Below are 17,509 nucleotides of genomic sequence, written 5' to 3'. Positions count from 1 at the left end.
TGTGCCTGTGTCCTCTCTGTAGCTCTACCAGAGGATGGCGGTGTTGCGTTCACTGTGCGTCCTGCACATGGAGAAGCTGCGCTGGTTCAGCCAACGCTACCCACTCACAGCTCACTCTCTGTTCCCCCCCCTCTACAAAGAGCTGTTTGCATCTGAGGCCGAGCTACTGCCGGGGGCAACTCATTGACCACCCTCCAAAGATGCAGACACACGCACACATCTACACACAAGCAGAACCTTAACTTTTAATGTACCTCCCAAAGGACTCTGTTTAGGAATAGGGGGAAAAAAACTGTAATTGACATTAAATATTATAGGATTTATTTTTAATAGATTGATTATTTCAGGGAATCGTGTTTTTTGATGTTATGTAAGAAGATATTTTTAGGATTGATTTTGTCTCAGGATGTGCTGTTGTGATTCTTTCCAGCTGTAGAACTCCTTATGCATCAGTTTGTTTATGCAGAGATTCAAAGAGACGGGATGCAGCGGAAATTTCAACATCAGGTCACAGTGACCCAAAAATCCTGCAAATTAGAACATGGCTTAAAGCTTTTACTTTGGCAGTGGGTCTCATATAAGCTTGGATTCACCCTAAAAATGACCTGGCAGAACAAGTAGAAGGTGAGAAAAGTTAAAACGATGAATAAAAGGCAGAGAAGTTTTCTACCTGAAAAAAAAAACTTTTTTTTTTTTGTCCGAGTTAAAAAGTGTTTCAGGGGTGCTGTAAGATTTGCTTTTATAGCAGTAAATAACGCAGGGGATTAAGAAAAAAAAAGAAAAAATGCTAAAAAAAAAAAAAAAAACAAGCTGTTATTTCCGGAAAAAATAAGCAATAAAAAAAACAAACAGTAACAGATGTTGACCCCATTTCACAGGAAAAACATTACATAACACCCCTTTTTTTCTGCTGTCACTTTATTTTTTTTCATATTTCAACTTAGTGTGAAGTTTCTTTATTGTTACTGTAGAGTCATGTTTATGTCATGTTATACTATTCTTTTTCTTTTCAGTAATTCTTGCTTCTGCTCAGTGTTTGTTCTCAAAAGGTTTTCTGTTGTATGGTTGCTTTAATAAATGATTCAAAAGCTGAGAAAAGTTTAGTCCCAAGGCTGTCTCCTTGTTATTTCTGGGAGGTTTTGTTCTGCTGTTGATGATAAAACATGTCCAACCATGAGCAACAAAACAGACAGAGAAGTTGTTTCTGTTTGTTTAAATAAGCTGCTTTAGGACCTTGTATTTTTTCAGAGTATTCAAAAAATAATTTTTTTAATGTATACATTTTCCCTATTTTCAGTAGTTAGTTGAAAATAATCTATCATGTTGCCTTTGTAAAGTAGCTCTTGCAACATATTTTTAGCTGGATTTAGGTTTGACTTTGACTAGGCCATTCTAAAACAGAGCTATAGTTTAATCCAAAAAGTCATTTGTAATTGCGGTTGTATGTTAAGAGAAATATTCTTGCTAACGGTGATTCTCCAACAAAATCTCATCCTTTGCATTTTTTGACTTTTTTTTTTTTATCCTTTTTTTCCATTAACTCTGATCAGCTTTGTTGTACCTGAGGAGGAAACTCATTTTGTCTCATCTTGATCGAGCACATTTTTTTTATATTTTATAGAGTTCCCTACATATATTGTTGCAATATGTAAACTTCACTGGGGTTTCTTTCAACACCCTTCTGTGCAAATAGGAGGAAGGCCTCCTTTCAATTTGCCATATATTTCAACTTTTAGTTGATTTGACTATTTTCAATAATATTGTTCATGGTAACATGGCCGGAATGCAAAAACATGACACACTTTTCAAATTTGTTTTTGCCAAAAAAAAAAAAAAAAGAAATGAAAAGCATGAATTGCTTTAATTCCATGTCACAATCCGCTATAATTTTATGTTGATTCAATAAAATACCAATAAAATGCCATGGAGTTGGTGGTTATCATGTGATGAAATGTTAAAGATTTCTAGTGGGGTGAATATTTTTGCCAAAAAAAAAAAAAGATTAAAAAGGATATATTGCTTTAATTTCACTTCACAATCTGCTGCAATTTATGCTGGTCCCATAAAATACCAACAAAATGCAATGAAGTCAGTGGTTATCATGTGAAATGTGAAAGATTTCAAGTGGCGTGAATACTTTTGCAAAGGTAATGTATTCCTCTTTTTTTTTTTGAACTTCGAATAAACTTAACCCTATGCAAATATTCCAGGAAACAAAAATATAGGGCAGTATTATTTGACTAATTGAATACAAGACATACAGACAGTACAACACATCATTTAGGTATGTTATGGTGAGAAAATTCCCTATAAAGTTAAGTGAAACATCTTTTACAGCTCTTTATGGACGACTTGACTAATGTTCGCTGGAATAGAAAAAGTGGTTTTGTATAAATGCAGCTGACTCATAAGGAAATATGAGTCATTGTGTTTAAACTATGATGTGGTCTTTCAAAAGTTCTCATCAGATTGACAAAATTCAAAGCTGTTTTTAACCATAGAACTAAGAACACAAAATTTAAAATGACCTATCCTTTTAGTACAACCCAACAAATGAAGGTTGGGTCCTTGAGTTTAGCATATTTTATGGACAAGATGAGTAACTAAAGCTTTCAAAAAGGCTCTAGATGATCCTGCAGAGATAAAAAACAAACATTATGCTTTTTGCTGTTAAAATGATTATATGATCAAGGTGCAAAGTAATAGAAAACAGTCCTTCCAGGTCAACATACAAAAAACTAGAAACATTTTCAAATTAAAATCATGCAGAACCTCAGCATGCTGGTTATCCTTTTTTTTTCTGTATCATTAAAGAGCCGCACAACCAACTTCTCCCCCTTTTTGTTTCTTTTCGGAGTTGTGCACACCCTTTTTCTTCTGTTCTTGAACAGCTTCTTGTCTTCCTAACTGAACATCAAGCCAAATGCTTGATCATGATCTGTGTGTATGATGTTGTGGGCAGGGCAGGGAAAGTGGAACCTCCTCCCAGTTTGAACCCTGGCCCTTTAAGATAAATAGAGCCACACTTTCACCAAGCAACTGCTGATATCTGAAAGGGAGAGTTTTTTTATTTGGTTTCACTCGGTCGCTGTAACCTTGGAGTCACTAAGAGTGTTTGATATTTTCTCAAAGCAAATAACCTGGGAAAAAAACTGCACTTTACCGTTGGTTTTGGAGTTAAAAGGCTTTTTAAAGCCTAAACATAAAAAAATGTTGGTTATGTTAATACTTCCTAACAGCATACTTGGTAGATGGTCTGTTTATAAATATAATTCACTTTGTCGGACTAATAGATTCCTCGCTGACACACTTGTCAAACAATTAGGAATAAAATTTGAAAGAAAAACAAATCCTTTCTTCCCATACTTCAACATCAAATAATTTAGACTTGAAAGAGGATGAAAGAAACCCTGAGGGATGTATCATACTTGAGTTAATCATCTGGACAGGTATTTGGCTCTCAAAACATCACTTTGTTAGTGGTCTTTCTGTCTCATTCTGTCCTGCATATATCAGAACTATCTTTGGCAATTAGAGGGAAACAATTTTAAAGATATAGCATTTTTGGTGGTGTTTAAAATGGTACAACTCTGGCTTGTTTATTCGTCTGTTTTCAAAAGCTAGAACAGTACATATAATTCACCAAGGCAATGATCTATTGATGGTATAAGGACTGAAATGGGTTGCATGAAACCATCTTAAGAAAGAGTCTCATTAACTTTTGAAAAGTCAGGGGAAAAGTAGAATGCATTCTTGTGTTAAGTGTTCTTGTCCCAGTGTGGAGGCTGCACGATGGAACAGTGGGTAGCACTGTTACCTTGCAGCAAGACGGTTTTGGATTCCATTCCTGTCCCGGAGATGGAGTTTGTATTTTCACCCCGTGCATGTGTGGGTTCTCTAAAGGTACTCCGGCTTCTTCCCAAAGTCCAAAAACATGACTGTTAGGTTAATTGGCTTCTCTAGAATTTGTCCTTAGGTGTGAGTGTGTGTGCATGGTTGTATGTCTTTGTTTGTTTTTGTGTTGCACTGCAACAGATCCCGCCTCTCGTCCGTAGACTGCTGAAGATAGGCAACTCTGACAATATAATATCTTAAATATGCAGAAAATAGTTTATACAACAAGAATGGTGGTCCTTATGCCCTGATTTGGACTTTCTTATAGTAAAATTCCCTACTTAGAAGTTGTCAATTTTGACTTTGAGAGGAAATTAAATGCATTATAAATTTAACATGGAATTGTCATGAGAAGAGCAGAAAAGGATCCAATAACAGAAAGAGGAAGAATCAATACTAAAAACAATCTAACCCCAAAATGCGAAATATTAAGTAACTTGTCACAAGGGAATTATATGAAAAGATCTTAATGAGAATAAAACACAATGAAAAAAAAAAGACCCATACACAAACAAGGTATAACTTAAATCAAACCCTATAGATCATAACATCTGGCTATTAACAGTGGTTTCAGAGTAATGGCTTCTTCCTTTCTGAGTGGCCATTCAGCCCATGTTAATACAGGCCTGGTTTCACTGTAGATAATGACACTATCATAATGCTTTCAGCCATCATCTTCATCTTCACAGGACGTTTAGGTTTCTTTCTGGGGCTTCACATTAATCTCTAGAACTCAACTTATCAAAACATCCTAGTGCTGTTAGATACAGCTATAACTGTTAGAAAAGATGCAGGTGTCACATTTAGAGGACTGTTCTCCCTGCTGTCCTATGGGAATAGGCTTCGTAGCATTTGATGCAGGGCCAGCAGATTCCCAAACAGCTTCTTCCCCACTGCCATCAGACAACTGAACTGTTTAGAAAATTCTAGATTATGTCACACACCCTGCATCAAACTGATGATATCAATGCGCTTTTTTGCACCATTTTTTTCTCCAGCGATGTTTACATTGATCACTGCTGATCCTTAAAAAATGGAAATGTCATGCGAGCTTTACAAAACAAAATTTCGTTTTGCAGACACCCTGTGTCTACAAAATGACAATAAATGTTGTCTATGTCTCAAATTTAGTTATGCAGATGTTGAACTTTAAGGAGGTCTACAATTCTCAATGTCATACACTGCAAAAACGATCTAGAAATAAGTGAAAATGTCTTAAAATAAGTAAATTTACTCTTAATTTGAGCAGGAAAATAAGATTGTTCGCTAATGGTATGAGTATTTTTTACTCTTGGAATAAGTTAATTAGATAATATGCACTTGAAATAAGACAATGCAGTTCTTTTTTCTTATTTCAAGTATAAATTGTCTCGTTTCATTGGCAGAATATCTAACTTACGTCCTCAATTCAAGAAAAATGCACTTATTTTAAGAGTACCGTACATGGAAGAAGTGTGTTTTGAAGTGTTTGGAGTTAAGTGAAACTAGTTTAATAACCAGACTAATTCAAGCAAAGGTTAAAGAAACAGGTTCAGACATGCAAAACGTCTTCTCTGTTTCAAACCAACTTGAATCCTGGATTTGAGCTGATTCCTTATGAGTCATGTTAAAAAACTTCCCTCCTTCCCTCACTCCGCCTCTGCGCCTTCATCCATGAAAGCATTGCTGTGATTGCCTGCAGGGTGAGCTATCAGACAGACCCAGTGGTGTCTGTTTGACCAATTACCGGGCCGGTCTGTGCGTGTTTTCCTGGGCGGCAACTGATCTGATATAATAACTGGGTCACTAAATTCCTCTGTCCAGCACATACCAGCAGACATTATACCAGAGGACGGATCACAAACATGAGCTCCTCCGCGGCTTTGGTGAGCGCCGCTGTTGCGTCGCTCTTAGTACTGAGCTCAGCTTGCAAAGGTTAGTTTGTTTAGTTTGTTGATTTAAAAAAACAACAACCTTTGTTAGAGTTGTTGTTGTTTGGGCAGTGCTCCATGTATGTTCGTCATAGCTGCTAAATGTTTATATCGGATCAGCTATACAGTAAATAGGACGTTTAAATGTTTTTTGTGTTGTTTTTTTTTTTAAGAAAAACACTAACAAATCTATGAAAAAAATATCCTTTTTTTCTCTGATGCTCTTTTTCAATGTGTTTTCATCGGTAAAGTAAATGCAGCCTCTACAGTAACAAATCTCAGGTCATGCTGCGTCATTTTTATTTTATTTATTCTGTTTATTGTTTTCCAGATGCGCAAACTTGCGTTCAGAGTGAGTCCACCATATCCCATCCCTTCCAAGGTCAAGGTGGGTCTCATGGTGGTGATGTTTGTGAGGATTTATTTCTGTTATCTGTTTCTATGACTCACAGCTGACGCAAACCTAATAAGGGTGGATGTTGCATTGGCCAATAAATAAAAGCAGTGTGTATTTAGGTAGGGCTGGTGTGCTCTGGAAGCTCTGCATCTTCTATCCCTTATGACAATACTCCAATGATTCTTTCAGTTCAGGTCAGTTTTCAGGTCAGATGGCCAAGCACGCAGTGATGCCATGGTCAAATCTAAATGTCCTTTAAGTTTTTTTTTTTTTTTTTAAGTAAATGTAAGCATGGAAGGTCCTAAAATGTCTTGGTAGACAGTTTAGTGCACTTTGGACTTGATAAAGTGGGCCAACACAAGCAAATGCTGTGACTAATCACAATTAATACAGTATATTATTAAAAATAATTGTCTAACAATGTATTAATCAATTAATCATTTACTGTTGTATAGATAATCTAAAATATGCCTTTAGCTGACATAGCAACCTACTGAGAAGAGTAATTATACCTATTGTAAAAAAAAAAAAATTCAATTTAAGATAAAAATTAAAAAAAATCTTTGGCTACCTGATTATTAATCAAAAAATATTTTTTCAAATTAATCGATCAGAAAAATAATTTTTGGTTGCAGCCCTACTTTGTACCAATGAGAACCAGTGCTGTTATCTGTGATCTGAGCCCCATAGAGACCCCTTTGATTGTGTCTCTGGTACAGGAGTGGCAAGGGATGCAGAAATCATACTATATGTCATATGTCTGTGGATGGTTTCTCCTGTCTCCAGAAGTCCATAACTTTCACCACCCCACAGTTGTGATGTTGCTTGTGCACTTTTTCCCCAACAACAATTTTCCTTTCTCAGATTCCTATCAATTTGTTTGGATCAAACCCAAAAGTGGGCAGCTCCTTTAGGAATTTCTTTCTCATCTCACTTTTAGAAGGTGTATACTACAACTGCGTTGTACAGGGAAAAAAAAAAAAGATTTACATATATATCTGTATATCTTGTGCAACAGTCTTAATTATTTAAGAAACCTAAGATTGGGGGTTTATTTGCTGTAAGCCATAACCATTGAAATAGACACATTAAGACATTTACAATATTTCAGTTTTTGTGGAACAATTCTGTTTGATGTAGGAGTTAAGCTTTTTGAACTGAAATACAGATATCAATGTGTTTAAGAGGATATTCTAATTTATGTAGATACTCCTGTACAAGCAGGGCTTGACATAAAAGCCAACTTGTAGATAAGATCAGCTCAGTACCACCCTGTCTAATTGTTTGAGCTTTTTTGCTCATCTAGGGACCTAACATTAGTTCCCTAAATAACAGTTTGATAATGCAGGCAGAGCATATAATATATTGTATCATCAGTATAATCTATTTTAAAGAAAAACCCCTGGGGATAAAGTTTTATAAGAGTGAACCATAAATAAAGTGTTTTTCTGACCAACTCATCTAAAGTCATGTCTAATTTTCCAATAAATACATTTAAATACCAGCTCAAGCGAAAGAGTAAAGTTTGATAGACTAAACTATTGTAGTGTGCGAAACATTTAAATCAAGGAAACATGAAAATAAATGTTTGTAGAGTAATAACAAATAGACTAATTTACCGATCTATATGTTCACAAAACACTTTTATCATCTGACTTGAATTTATAGGAAAAAACGTATTCATTTGAAAGTAATTTTAAAACTTCATTAAAAAAAACATGAAATATTTAAAAAGTTCATCCACACTTGATAATCATGACTACAAATAACAATAAAACAAGTTATATGGGATTCTTGACTTATACATCTGGACAGCTATAATGGCAAGCCCTACAGTATCTAATGGCTTAAAGATTTATCTTGTAATGAGCCTCAGAATGTAGGACCCAATATTCAAGGCGAGACAGAAAGGGGGAGGCGGGGCACCACCCATCACTAGCACTTGGGTCTAGGGATAAACACAGGTAAGTGACCACCAGGGCCGGTTCTAGCCCTTTGGTTGCCCTAGGCGAGATTGAGTTTTGCGCCCCCCTGTGCGGTGAATTGTGCCTACAGCTGTGCAAAGTGTGTGTTACAAAATTGCTAATTGAGTGCAAAGCAGTGTTTGTTCTTTTAGTTTTGTGAACTCAGTGAGTGGATTTGCTTTAAGTAATAATAGTTTTAGAAATTGTGCTATAAGAATCAAGGTTGTGTTTAAGCATTCAGAAAAAACTGTAACTTAGCATGGAGTGATGCATAGACAAATACCAGAATAGGTTGCAGTACCTTTTCTTTTTTATTATTTTAAATAATTTATTACACATTCAAAGTTAGGACTGTGCAAAAACACTTTTAACCATCTGTAAGGACACTTAGGTAAAGTATAACTAAAAAACTGGATTGAATCATTGAATGAATTTATTTCAGACAATTAACAAATTTAACACACATTAAACAAATATTAAATAAATCAATTTCAGAAATTACCAAATAACAATAAAAAATAATAAATTTAAGAAATTCTTCAACCAAGGACTACATAAAAAAGTAATTGATAAACATTAAATTAAATTTTCTGTTCCAGTTCAATTAAATCATTTGAACATAAATAGAAATGAGATAAACAAAATTTTCCTCTAAATAAAATATATCAGGTATATTTACCCTGATTTCTGACATTGATTAGTGATTAAAGAAAGGATTAACCCTCTACAAACAAAAGTTCTTTTATGAATACCATTACAAAATTTGTAATGGTAAAGTTTGAAGTTGTTGTTTTTTTTTGTTCACATATTCTATGATGAACAGCCATAACTTCATATATTTTGATGATTATTTGTACATCCCTTTTGAATACTCAATGCAGATAATCACTACAAAATATTTTATTTATATTAGTATCTTCTACCCATTCTCAAGCTAATAATATAGCACATAATTCTGCTGCATATATACTGAGAAAAAAATGATGTCAACATTAGGGATGGGGATCGTTAATATTTAATGATATCGATACCTTTATCGATACTCCTTATCGATCTGAGTCTTTATCGATACCACTATCTATACTTTTCTGTTATTTGGTGGAAAGACGATGCAACAAAATTTTATTAACAGAACTGGTATTGCTTCTATTGCTTAACAAGTGAGCATAACAAAAACGTTTCTAGCCTTCAATAAACATGGCTAATGTAATAGGCCACTTGGAAATGACATAAAACTAACTAGAATATATTTTCACAATTGTTGGTTAATGTATTGTCTACTGTCACTTTTCATCATGTTTTTAGTGATTAGGAAAATATTTAACAAATAAATAATTGTATTTTAAATTAAATGTAATTTTTAATAAATGTTGGCATCAGTAGTTTAATTATATATAGAGCAATGTACAACTGTATTACTCATGTTTCTCGCCAAAAACTAAATTTCCCGTTTTCTTTACGTTACACTTGAATGCATCATGATAACCTAATTATCGTTTTACTGAGCCAATCTGAACGCATCATCACGCAGCACGTCTGAAACTTTATTTACTTTTCAAGCTAACTAGCTTGTATGCTTCCGATTACAAGACGGATTTCACAATTAATATTTTTAACTGACCGGACAAGCTACAAAGTCTGTGTGCGCTCACCAGTGGTACTCTGAGTGGATGATTAAGACGGGCCGACTGCAGCTGGAGGAGGAGAGGGGAGTCTTTTCCGTTCAGCCATCCTCGAGTCGCGAGCAAAGTTAAGTGTCAGACTTCACTTGTTTTACTTTTAATATCTGTTTGCTTACAATTTCATTCCAAAATATTGGTGTACATGCTGCAGTGATTGACGTCACGACTTCCGGGTTGGAGGGCGCTTGAAAAGTGATCAGAATCTTTTCCGATTTTCTCTTAAATGTGAAAAAAAAAAATAAAAAAAACGGTGGTATATTTATTTGTTCATATTTTGCTATTTATTTATATATACGTAAGGTTAAGTCAAACTGACGGACGCTTCATAACCGGTTTAATTCGCTTTTTTTTCTAATTCTATGATTAATGGGAAGTAAGCCTAAGGGCGACGCTAGAGGGCGCCCCCAACACATTTGTCGCCCTAGGCAATTGCCTAGCTCGCCTGTAGCAATCGCCGGCCCTGGTGACCACAATAATCTGATAGAAGATGCTTATCTGTACGAGTCCCTTACCTGGTTAAACCGTTCAGTCCATCCTCTCGAGAAAGGCAGGATCCAGCCAATGGACTGCCAACAAGATGCGGCTCCGCGGTTGAGAGGCAGAAACATGACACAACACCAGGAAACCTGCAGAACTTTAAAGTAGCTCCCTCCGCTGAGCCAAAACAGGAACAGGGCACGCTCACCGGAGAAGAGCCAGGACACAATCAGGAAACAGCAAGACTACAGTAAACAACCCTCTCTAACCACTGTCCCCTAAGAACGAAAACATTAACTAGTGAAAAACACAAATATTTCAAACACAAACAAAACTCAAACCGTGATCTGGCCCAGATAGCTGTGCATATCGGATATAAGCAGCAGGAGCAGGTGGATACAATGAGTGATAATTAGTGAACGGGGAGGGTTAGGCAGGTGAGTGAAGTGAGCAATTAGATCAGCTATCAGGGAAGTGAGGATTACATGTCTTTCCAGACTATTGTTTCTTTAAGAAGCTTTTAAAGGCTTCAGATTGAAGATTAGGATTTTAGTTCATATATTTGTTTTGTGAACAACTGTACTTTTTGAACTGTGTCAAAACATTCTAATGACTCTTTATGAATATGATTTGTGTCGGTCAGGTTGTGCTGCCTCTGGTCTTTTTAAACAAATGAAACTGCGTAAATGTTAAGAAACTGTTTTTTTTTAATCAAATGTGTCTTTTAGTGCTGCTGGAACCAATTATGCAGAGAGAGGTAGATTTGTCCGAGCTTATCAAATTTGGAGGTACGGTCTATCTTCCTATTCTAAAAAGCTTCTGTGAATTACACAACAGCTGTCTGTCCATATTTTGCTGTCCATCCATCCATCCATCCATCCATCCATCCATCCATCCATCCATCCATCCATCCATCCATCCATCCATCCATCCATCCATCCATCCATAATATCTCATTTTAAGCAAAAGCAATGCAGTAATTTAGACTTAACATTACTTATTTTTTCTCCCATCAGAGCCCTTTGCATCAGAAGGAGAACTACCACCAAGTATGCATCTTCTATTATTGTATTTTATGGTGCACTACCTCCTGCTACAAAACTATTAAGCTTGCATTATTTCTCCTTTCGTCAAAGGTCGACCCAATTTTGGCCCACGCTCTTTTTTTCCTGCGCTCAGCTATCCTGTCCAGTTTCCCCTCGGCCAACCAACGGCTGACAACATTGAGGCCATATGTGTTAACTCCGACCATCGTCCCCGCTACCCAGACTCTTATTTTCCTAACTCTGGTTTTGGCAAACAGAAGCGCCAGGCCACAGCTGTTAATAATGCAGAGTGGTGGTTCAGCACATGCTGCAAAGGGAACCAGACATGGGGGACTGAGATGACGCTGTGTTGCGCCACACAGGCAGTAAGTTTTTCTCAAAATTAGAGTCAGCACTTTTTTTTTTTTTTTTTTTTTCTTTATGTCTCATGTGTTGCAATCAGTGTAACTTGATATAAATAACAATAACTACTGCTGAGCACTTAATGAGTGCTACTGTACTGTTCTTGCTGTAATTGATCCTGGGTTACTGTGATTATAAAAAGGGGCATAAAACATTGCTATCTGCATGTTTCAAGTATAGTTGGAGGCCTGGGTTCAAATGATAGACTAAACAGACAAGAACCATTAAAACACACAGCGATAACACCTTCACAAAAAAATAAAAGTGGAAAAAAACAGTTTTAGTGCTGAATCATATTTATCATGTTATGGCTAAACAATCTTTCTCTGTTTAAAACTTGGTAAATGGGCACCTTAGCCTCAAGATTTCTCCCGGGCTGTTGTGCAACAAAAAGTCTCCGTGTTGCGGTTTGTTTGTCATTGTCAAAGCTTTTATTTCACCATGACAACTTTCAGTGTTTTGTCTTTACTGTTTCCAGTGGCAACAATCAGTTAACCTGTTCTGTGAGGAGGACTCCTCTGTCAAAGATCGGCTTTATCATTGCTGCAGGAGAACGGATACCAGCAGATTCCAGTGTTTTAAAGAAAACGCTCAAAATCCAAACTACGAGCCAACGCTTGAGCTGCCTGTGGAGGAGGTTGGCTCTACTCAAAGCTTTAACTTCAACCAGGACACTTGCCCGAGGTCTGTTGACTGGAAAAACCAAACATCTTGCAAAAGTCTTCATAACCCTTAACATTTTTCATGTTTTGTAACTTTATAACCACTCACTTTTACTTTTTTTTTTTAAATGTGGATTTTATGCAAAAAAAATAAAGAAAATGTAGACAAAAGTCTCAATGGAAAGGTCCTGCACACCACACATTTAAGCATGGTGTGCATTTGTACTGATTAAAAAAGTCAGTACATTTCCAGAAACATATTTTGCTGCAGTTATTTTTTTAGGTATATACAAGTTTAAATTCAAATGACGGATGGCCCTGGGAACAGTACTTAAAGAGACCTTCCACCTACTGCTTGTAGAAAGTTCAAACTTGGTCACGTGATCAGGTCACATGCTTTCTGGGTCTCATACAGGACCTGGAAGCAGAGGTGGGTAGTAAATAGTTCCGTGTACTTGAGTAACATTCAAAAGAAAATGTACTTTTAGGAATATTTTTATTTTATTGTGTATTTTACTTTTACTAAAGTAAATGTAAGAGTGCTTTCCCACCACATGTAACCAGAGATCACATAAAAATACCGTAAACAGCAGATATTGTTGCTTGAGGTTCTTTATTCTTTCTGGACATGTATGCATTACCTATTGTTAGGACTGGTTTTATCAGTTTATCTTAAAGAAATTGACTTGTAAAGGTGTTTCTTCTGTTCAAAGTTATTTTCTAATCGTGTTACCTATTTGTATTTTTTTATTTCATTTTGAATCCTATAATTTGTACATAATTCTCTGCCTGATTATACATTTTAAACATGAAATCAGATGTGATGAGCCAATAATTACTCACTACAGTGAGTAGCCATTTCACCAAGTACTTTTTACTTTTGAGTAATTTCTTGGATGCCTATGTTCTACTTTTACCTGAGTAATAATAGAATAAATTGGAGTGACTGTAACTTAAATAAATTGTTTTGGTACTCTACCCACCTCTGCTTGAAACAAACTGCAAATCTAAATTTTTAGCCCCTTTTTTTTAAAGGAGCCTTTTCTTTGATAAAACTCAGACTGTGAATTTTGTGTTTAATAATTCTCCTACATCTTCATCCTCTTAACTTTTATCTAGCTCATTTGGATATGAAATACTACATTATGATGTGATTTAATAAGTTATAACAGGAAAAAGGGGCTGTAGCTGTCATGGATGTTGAAATGTCATCACAATGAAGATGGCTATCTGTCTTTCACCGAGGCTCCTGTAACATCTGCTTCATCAAATAACAGATTTAACTCAAATGAGAAGCTTCTAAGAATATTATTGAATTAAGGGAACTGAGAGATGACGCCTCCTCAAGAAAGTCATTGTTTGGGTTTGTGCAATTGCATTGCAGGAATCTGATGAGTCCACATCTTGCAAGAGCCAGTAGAGAAAAAACTGAACTCAACCCAGCTGCCTCCCCAAAAACCGACATCATCTTCCCTCCTGGGAGGCCTTCTGCAATCAACATTGAGTCACTGTGTAGCAACCAGAAGTTCAGACCTCTCTACTCAACCAAGTGCCTCCCACGCTCAGGCTACGAGATCCTGGCTCATCAGGTGAAGACCATCAACCGTTTGGAGAAGAAATACAAGCAGTGCTGCAAAAAGAAGAAGGGTGCACTCCAATGTGCTGAGCAGAAGGTACAAGATGCATAACTTTCAAATTTAAAGTTAGTGAATTTGACACCAATTAATTAATTTGTTTATTTGTTTCAGTGGCGCTTGGAACTCAATAGGTACTGCTCAGGCAAGATTGCTGGGCAGATAGACCTTCAGTGTTGTCAGTCAAATGATCCATTTGGCTGCTTCCAGACAGTTTCTCTGGATCCGCTCTATAATAAAACATCTGAGAAGGAGGCACCTGCTCTTAGCACAATGTGTGATACTAAAGTTTTCACCGACAACAGGTATGATCATAGTATGTTACTGGCATTGGTTCTTTCTTTTGTTTTTTTCTATTGGTATGTCTAAATACTTTCTACTGTTTTGTATATTGCAGTAAATCTATGCTGAATCTTAAAAATATGATCATCACAAAGAGTTAAATAATTTAAGAGATAAAGTTACTAAAACTGAGAGTGATATATTTCTTGCACTAAAAGCTATCCTTTCTGAAGTAAAATTAAACCTTTTATTAATGTACCGTAATACATACATTTTGGGGAAAAAGTAAGTCTTACTTAGATTTCCCTATACTATTTAAATGTTTAAATGAATTTTGGAGAAAAAGTAAGTTTTACTTAGATTTCCTTAAACTATTTAAATGTTCAAATTGATTTTGGGGAAAGAGTAAGTTTCACTTGGAATTCCTTATACTGTTTAAATGTTTAATAGCAGTATGTACATAAACCTAAAAATACCACATAAACTTTACTCTAAAAATGTAGCTTTTTGAAACACATACACGGCACATGCACACTGTAGCTCACAGCAGGACTGATTCTGCTCTGAGTCCAGACATTACAGGATCACATACAGAATAAGAGGTAGTCCTGAGACATTTTGGCAGGGTGCAACAGTACTGCAAAAACCTGCTCACTGCTCATGGGACTGATACTTAACTTGGCTTACCCTCCCACTTTGCACTACACTTTTGAAGTCCAAAAACTCTTCCTGGAGTTAGATGGATTTAAACTGTCCCCAAAAGTTAACACCCTGAAGTTGAAGTTAATTTCCTAAATGCATTCATGACTTTGTCATCTTAGGTAAGGAAAATGTAGCATCAAATGCCAAGAATCAGCAGTGAGTTCCAGTTAATCTTAGTGGAAGGTTGCCTGGCATTAATGTTTTTTATTTTTTGCCAAATAAGGTATATGTTATTTTGCAAAAAATAACAGATACCTTTATTCCAATATCTAGTAGAGATTGTATTCTTCATTGAGAATGGTTAGACAGTTTAAGCTGTTAATTTTTAATTGTGTTGATTTTGTTTCATTAATGTTCTAATTGCATTCTTAAAAGTCCACTAGTCTGGATGACTGGTTTAGATGTAAAAATTGCAATGTTTCAGTGTGTAGGTTTGTAAGATTTTTATTGCTTATTTGAGTAGAGGTTATATTACCAGATCTGTGATGGATGTGGTGTATATGAAATACTTGGTATATGAAATACTTTTTTGGTACAAGTTCGAATGCAGTACAACATAATGCCCTTTTACTACGGTATTAATGCTATAGTTTTACATGCTATTTTTCATTTAAATAGAGAAATACATAATCTTTACACCAATGCTCAAAGTTTAAAAGGCTGTTTTTGTACTGACCCTCGCCCAGAAGTTGTTTTGAGCAAGTTTGTGTGAGTTAAATATTCTTTATCTTATATATGAGTATGTTTCTTTAACAAATGTTGAAACTCTAAGTTTAAGAGGGTTGTAAATTTTTTATTGCATATTTGAAAAGTACGATTCCAGTTAGAGGGCTGCTCAGTGGTGCGGTGGGTAGCATTGTCGCCTTGCAGAAAGTTAAATTAAGTCTTTCTGCATGGAGTTTGTTTGTCCTCCCTGTGCTTGTATGGGTTCTCTCCGGGTACTCCAGCTTCCTCCCACAGTCCAAAAACATGACTGTTAGGTTAATTGGCTTCTCTATATTATCCTTAGGTGTGAGTGTGTGCATGAATAATTGTTTGTCCTCTTTGTTTCTGTGTTGCCTTAAAATTTTGAGTAAAATGCTGTTTGTGCATATGAAAAACAAGGGCACTTTACTTAATCTGCTGAAATAAATCTAACTTACAACTTGGATTTAATTAAGTAAATGTAACTTAATATCTTTTCAACTGTTATGTCTTGTGGAAAGTTACTTGACTTAAATAATTTGCGTGCAAATACTTACAATATATTTTTTAAGTAAATCTTATGAGTTCTTTTTTTTCAGTGTACCAGGATTTTGTGTTGGTGAGTGTGGGTGTGTGTGTGTGTGTGTGTACTGCATGCTTTATTTTGCAGTCAAGCTGGGGAAATGTTGATTTCATTTCCATCAGGATTGGCAGCTGTTCGCAAAGGAACTTCAACTCAGTTTAGCTGCAATGGAACTGGCTTGACCCAAATACTTAAAGTAACTATGGAGTATAAACTGGATGCTGAGGTTTCAAAAGGTGTAATAATGAAAATAAAATCAATAAAAGTATCCCTATGAGGGTAATAAATTATTGATGGATTCAATTACCAAAATGAAATAACTTTTAAATCTCCTTCTAATCTATTTAGCTGCACCTGTTTATCCAGCATTTATAACAATATGTACGGTTTGCAGATTTCCTGTTGGTTTTCAGCTGAAAAGCCTATGCTGCCCCCTGTCGGAGCAAGACAGAAACCCTTGTTTTGCACAAAAGGTGACAAACATGAAGTGAATTAGTCCAAAATAATACACATAAAATACAAGCTGGAACCTAATTTTCTTTTTTTCTATTCTATCAAATCAGATAGAACAATTATCCCAGAGCCTGTGTTCATCAGACACCTTTTCCACTGCAGCTGTTTACCGCTGCTGCAAGAGGACTTCACCTGAGGAGATCTCACGATGTGTTGGTGAAAATGTCAACAAACAATTGAACAAGAGGGGTCAGAGGAAGAATAAGAAAATTTGCCCCATTCCTTAAACACACATTTCACTGGCAGGATCTGATCCATTACTGGGTATTGTAAGCTCACTCCAGAAGTGGTTCACAGTAAATATGTATCTGAATTTGTACCTAAATCAACTTTTGGTGTAAGTTACAATTATCACATGAAGAGCATTGCAAGAGAATAAATAAAAGGGAGTACCTTTTAATACAGAGTTTCTAACGAGACTCCAGGCTCTGTTATTATAGCACTGCTTTCTTTTTATATTGCTGCTGTTTGCATGGTTCATTTTACACAAGTAGTTTGCTGAAAACGTAAAAAGAATACATAAGGAAGTTTATATGGATTTTATTTGACACTTTAAATAAAAATATTTTTTAAATCTTGTTTGTAGTTACTCAGGTTTCTTTTTAAATTATGGCTGGTGTTACTGGCATTCAATGCTGATGAGAAGATTTTATACATTAATTTTAGCAGAATTTCCT

At 35.7% G+C, this 17,509-nt stretch overlaps 2 protein-coding genes across 4 annotated transcripts in view; both read left to right on the top strand.

Annotated features, from left to right (window-relative positions):
• rorc (RAR-related orphan receptor C) overlaps window positions 1–1,098 on the top strand; it is a 31,952-nt gene extending 30,854 nt beyond the window's left edge. For all 3 annotated transcript variants that reach the window (XM_038290155.1, XM_038290154.1, XM_038290156.1), the window contains exon 13: window positions 23–1,098. In XM_038290155.1, the coding sequence (XP_038146083.1) occupies window positions 23–187 (165 nt within the window). In that variant the 3' untranslated portion in view covers window positions 188–1,098. The remainder of the gene's footprint in view (window positions 1–22) is intronic.
• Window positions 1,099–5,556: 4,458 nt separating this feature from the next.
• Window positions 5,557–17,059, top strand: LOC119786719 (extracellular matrix protein 1-like). Its single transcript, XM_038290219.1, has 10 exons — window positions 5,557–5,808; window positions 6,136–6,192; window positions 11,053–11,112; window positions 11,341–11,373; window positions 11,461–11,735; window positions 12,251–12,456; window positions 13,819–14,107; window positions 14,183–14,373; window positions 16,714–16,792; window positions 16,883–17,059. The coding sequence occupies exons 1-10, from the start codon at window positions 5,739–5,741 to the stop codon at window positions 17,057–17,059; spliced, it is 1,437 nt and encodes a 478-aa protein (XP_038146147.1). The 5' UTR covers window positions 5,557–5,738.
• The last annotated feature ends 450 nt before the right edge of the window (window positions 17,060–17,509 follow it).

The sequence above is a fragment of the Cyprinodon tularosa genome, unplaced genomic scaffold (assembly GCF_016077235.1).
Source record: "Cyprinodon tularosa strain WSP-4 unplaced genomic scaffold, ASM1607723v1 ctg277, whole genome shotgun sequence".
NCBI classification, from domain to species: domain Eukaryota; kingdom Metazoa; phylum Chordata; class Actinopteri; order Cyprinodontiformes; family Cyprinodontidae; genus Cyprinodon; species Cyprinodon tularosa.
This window is presented reverse-complemented; position numbering and strand designations above follow the sequence as displayed.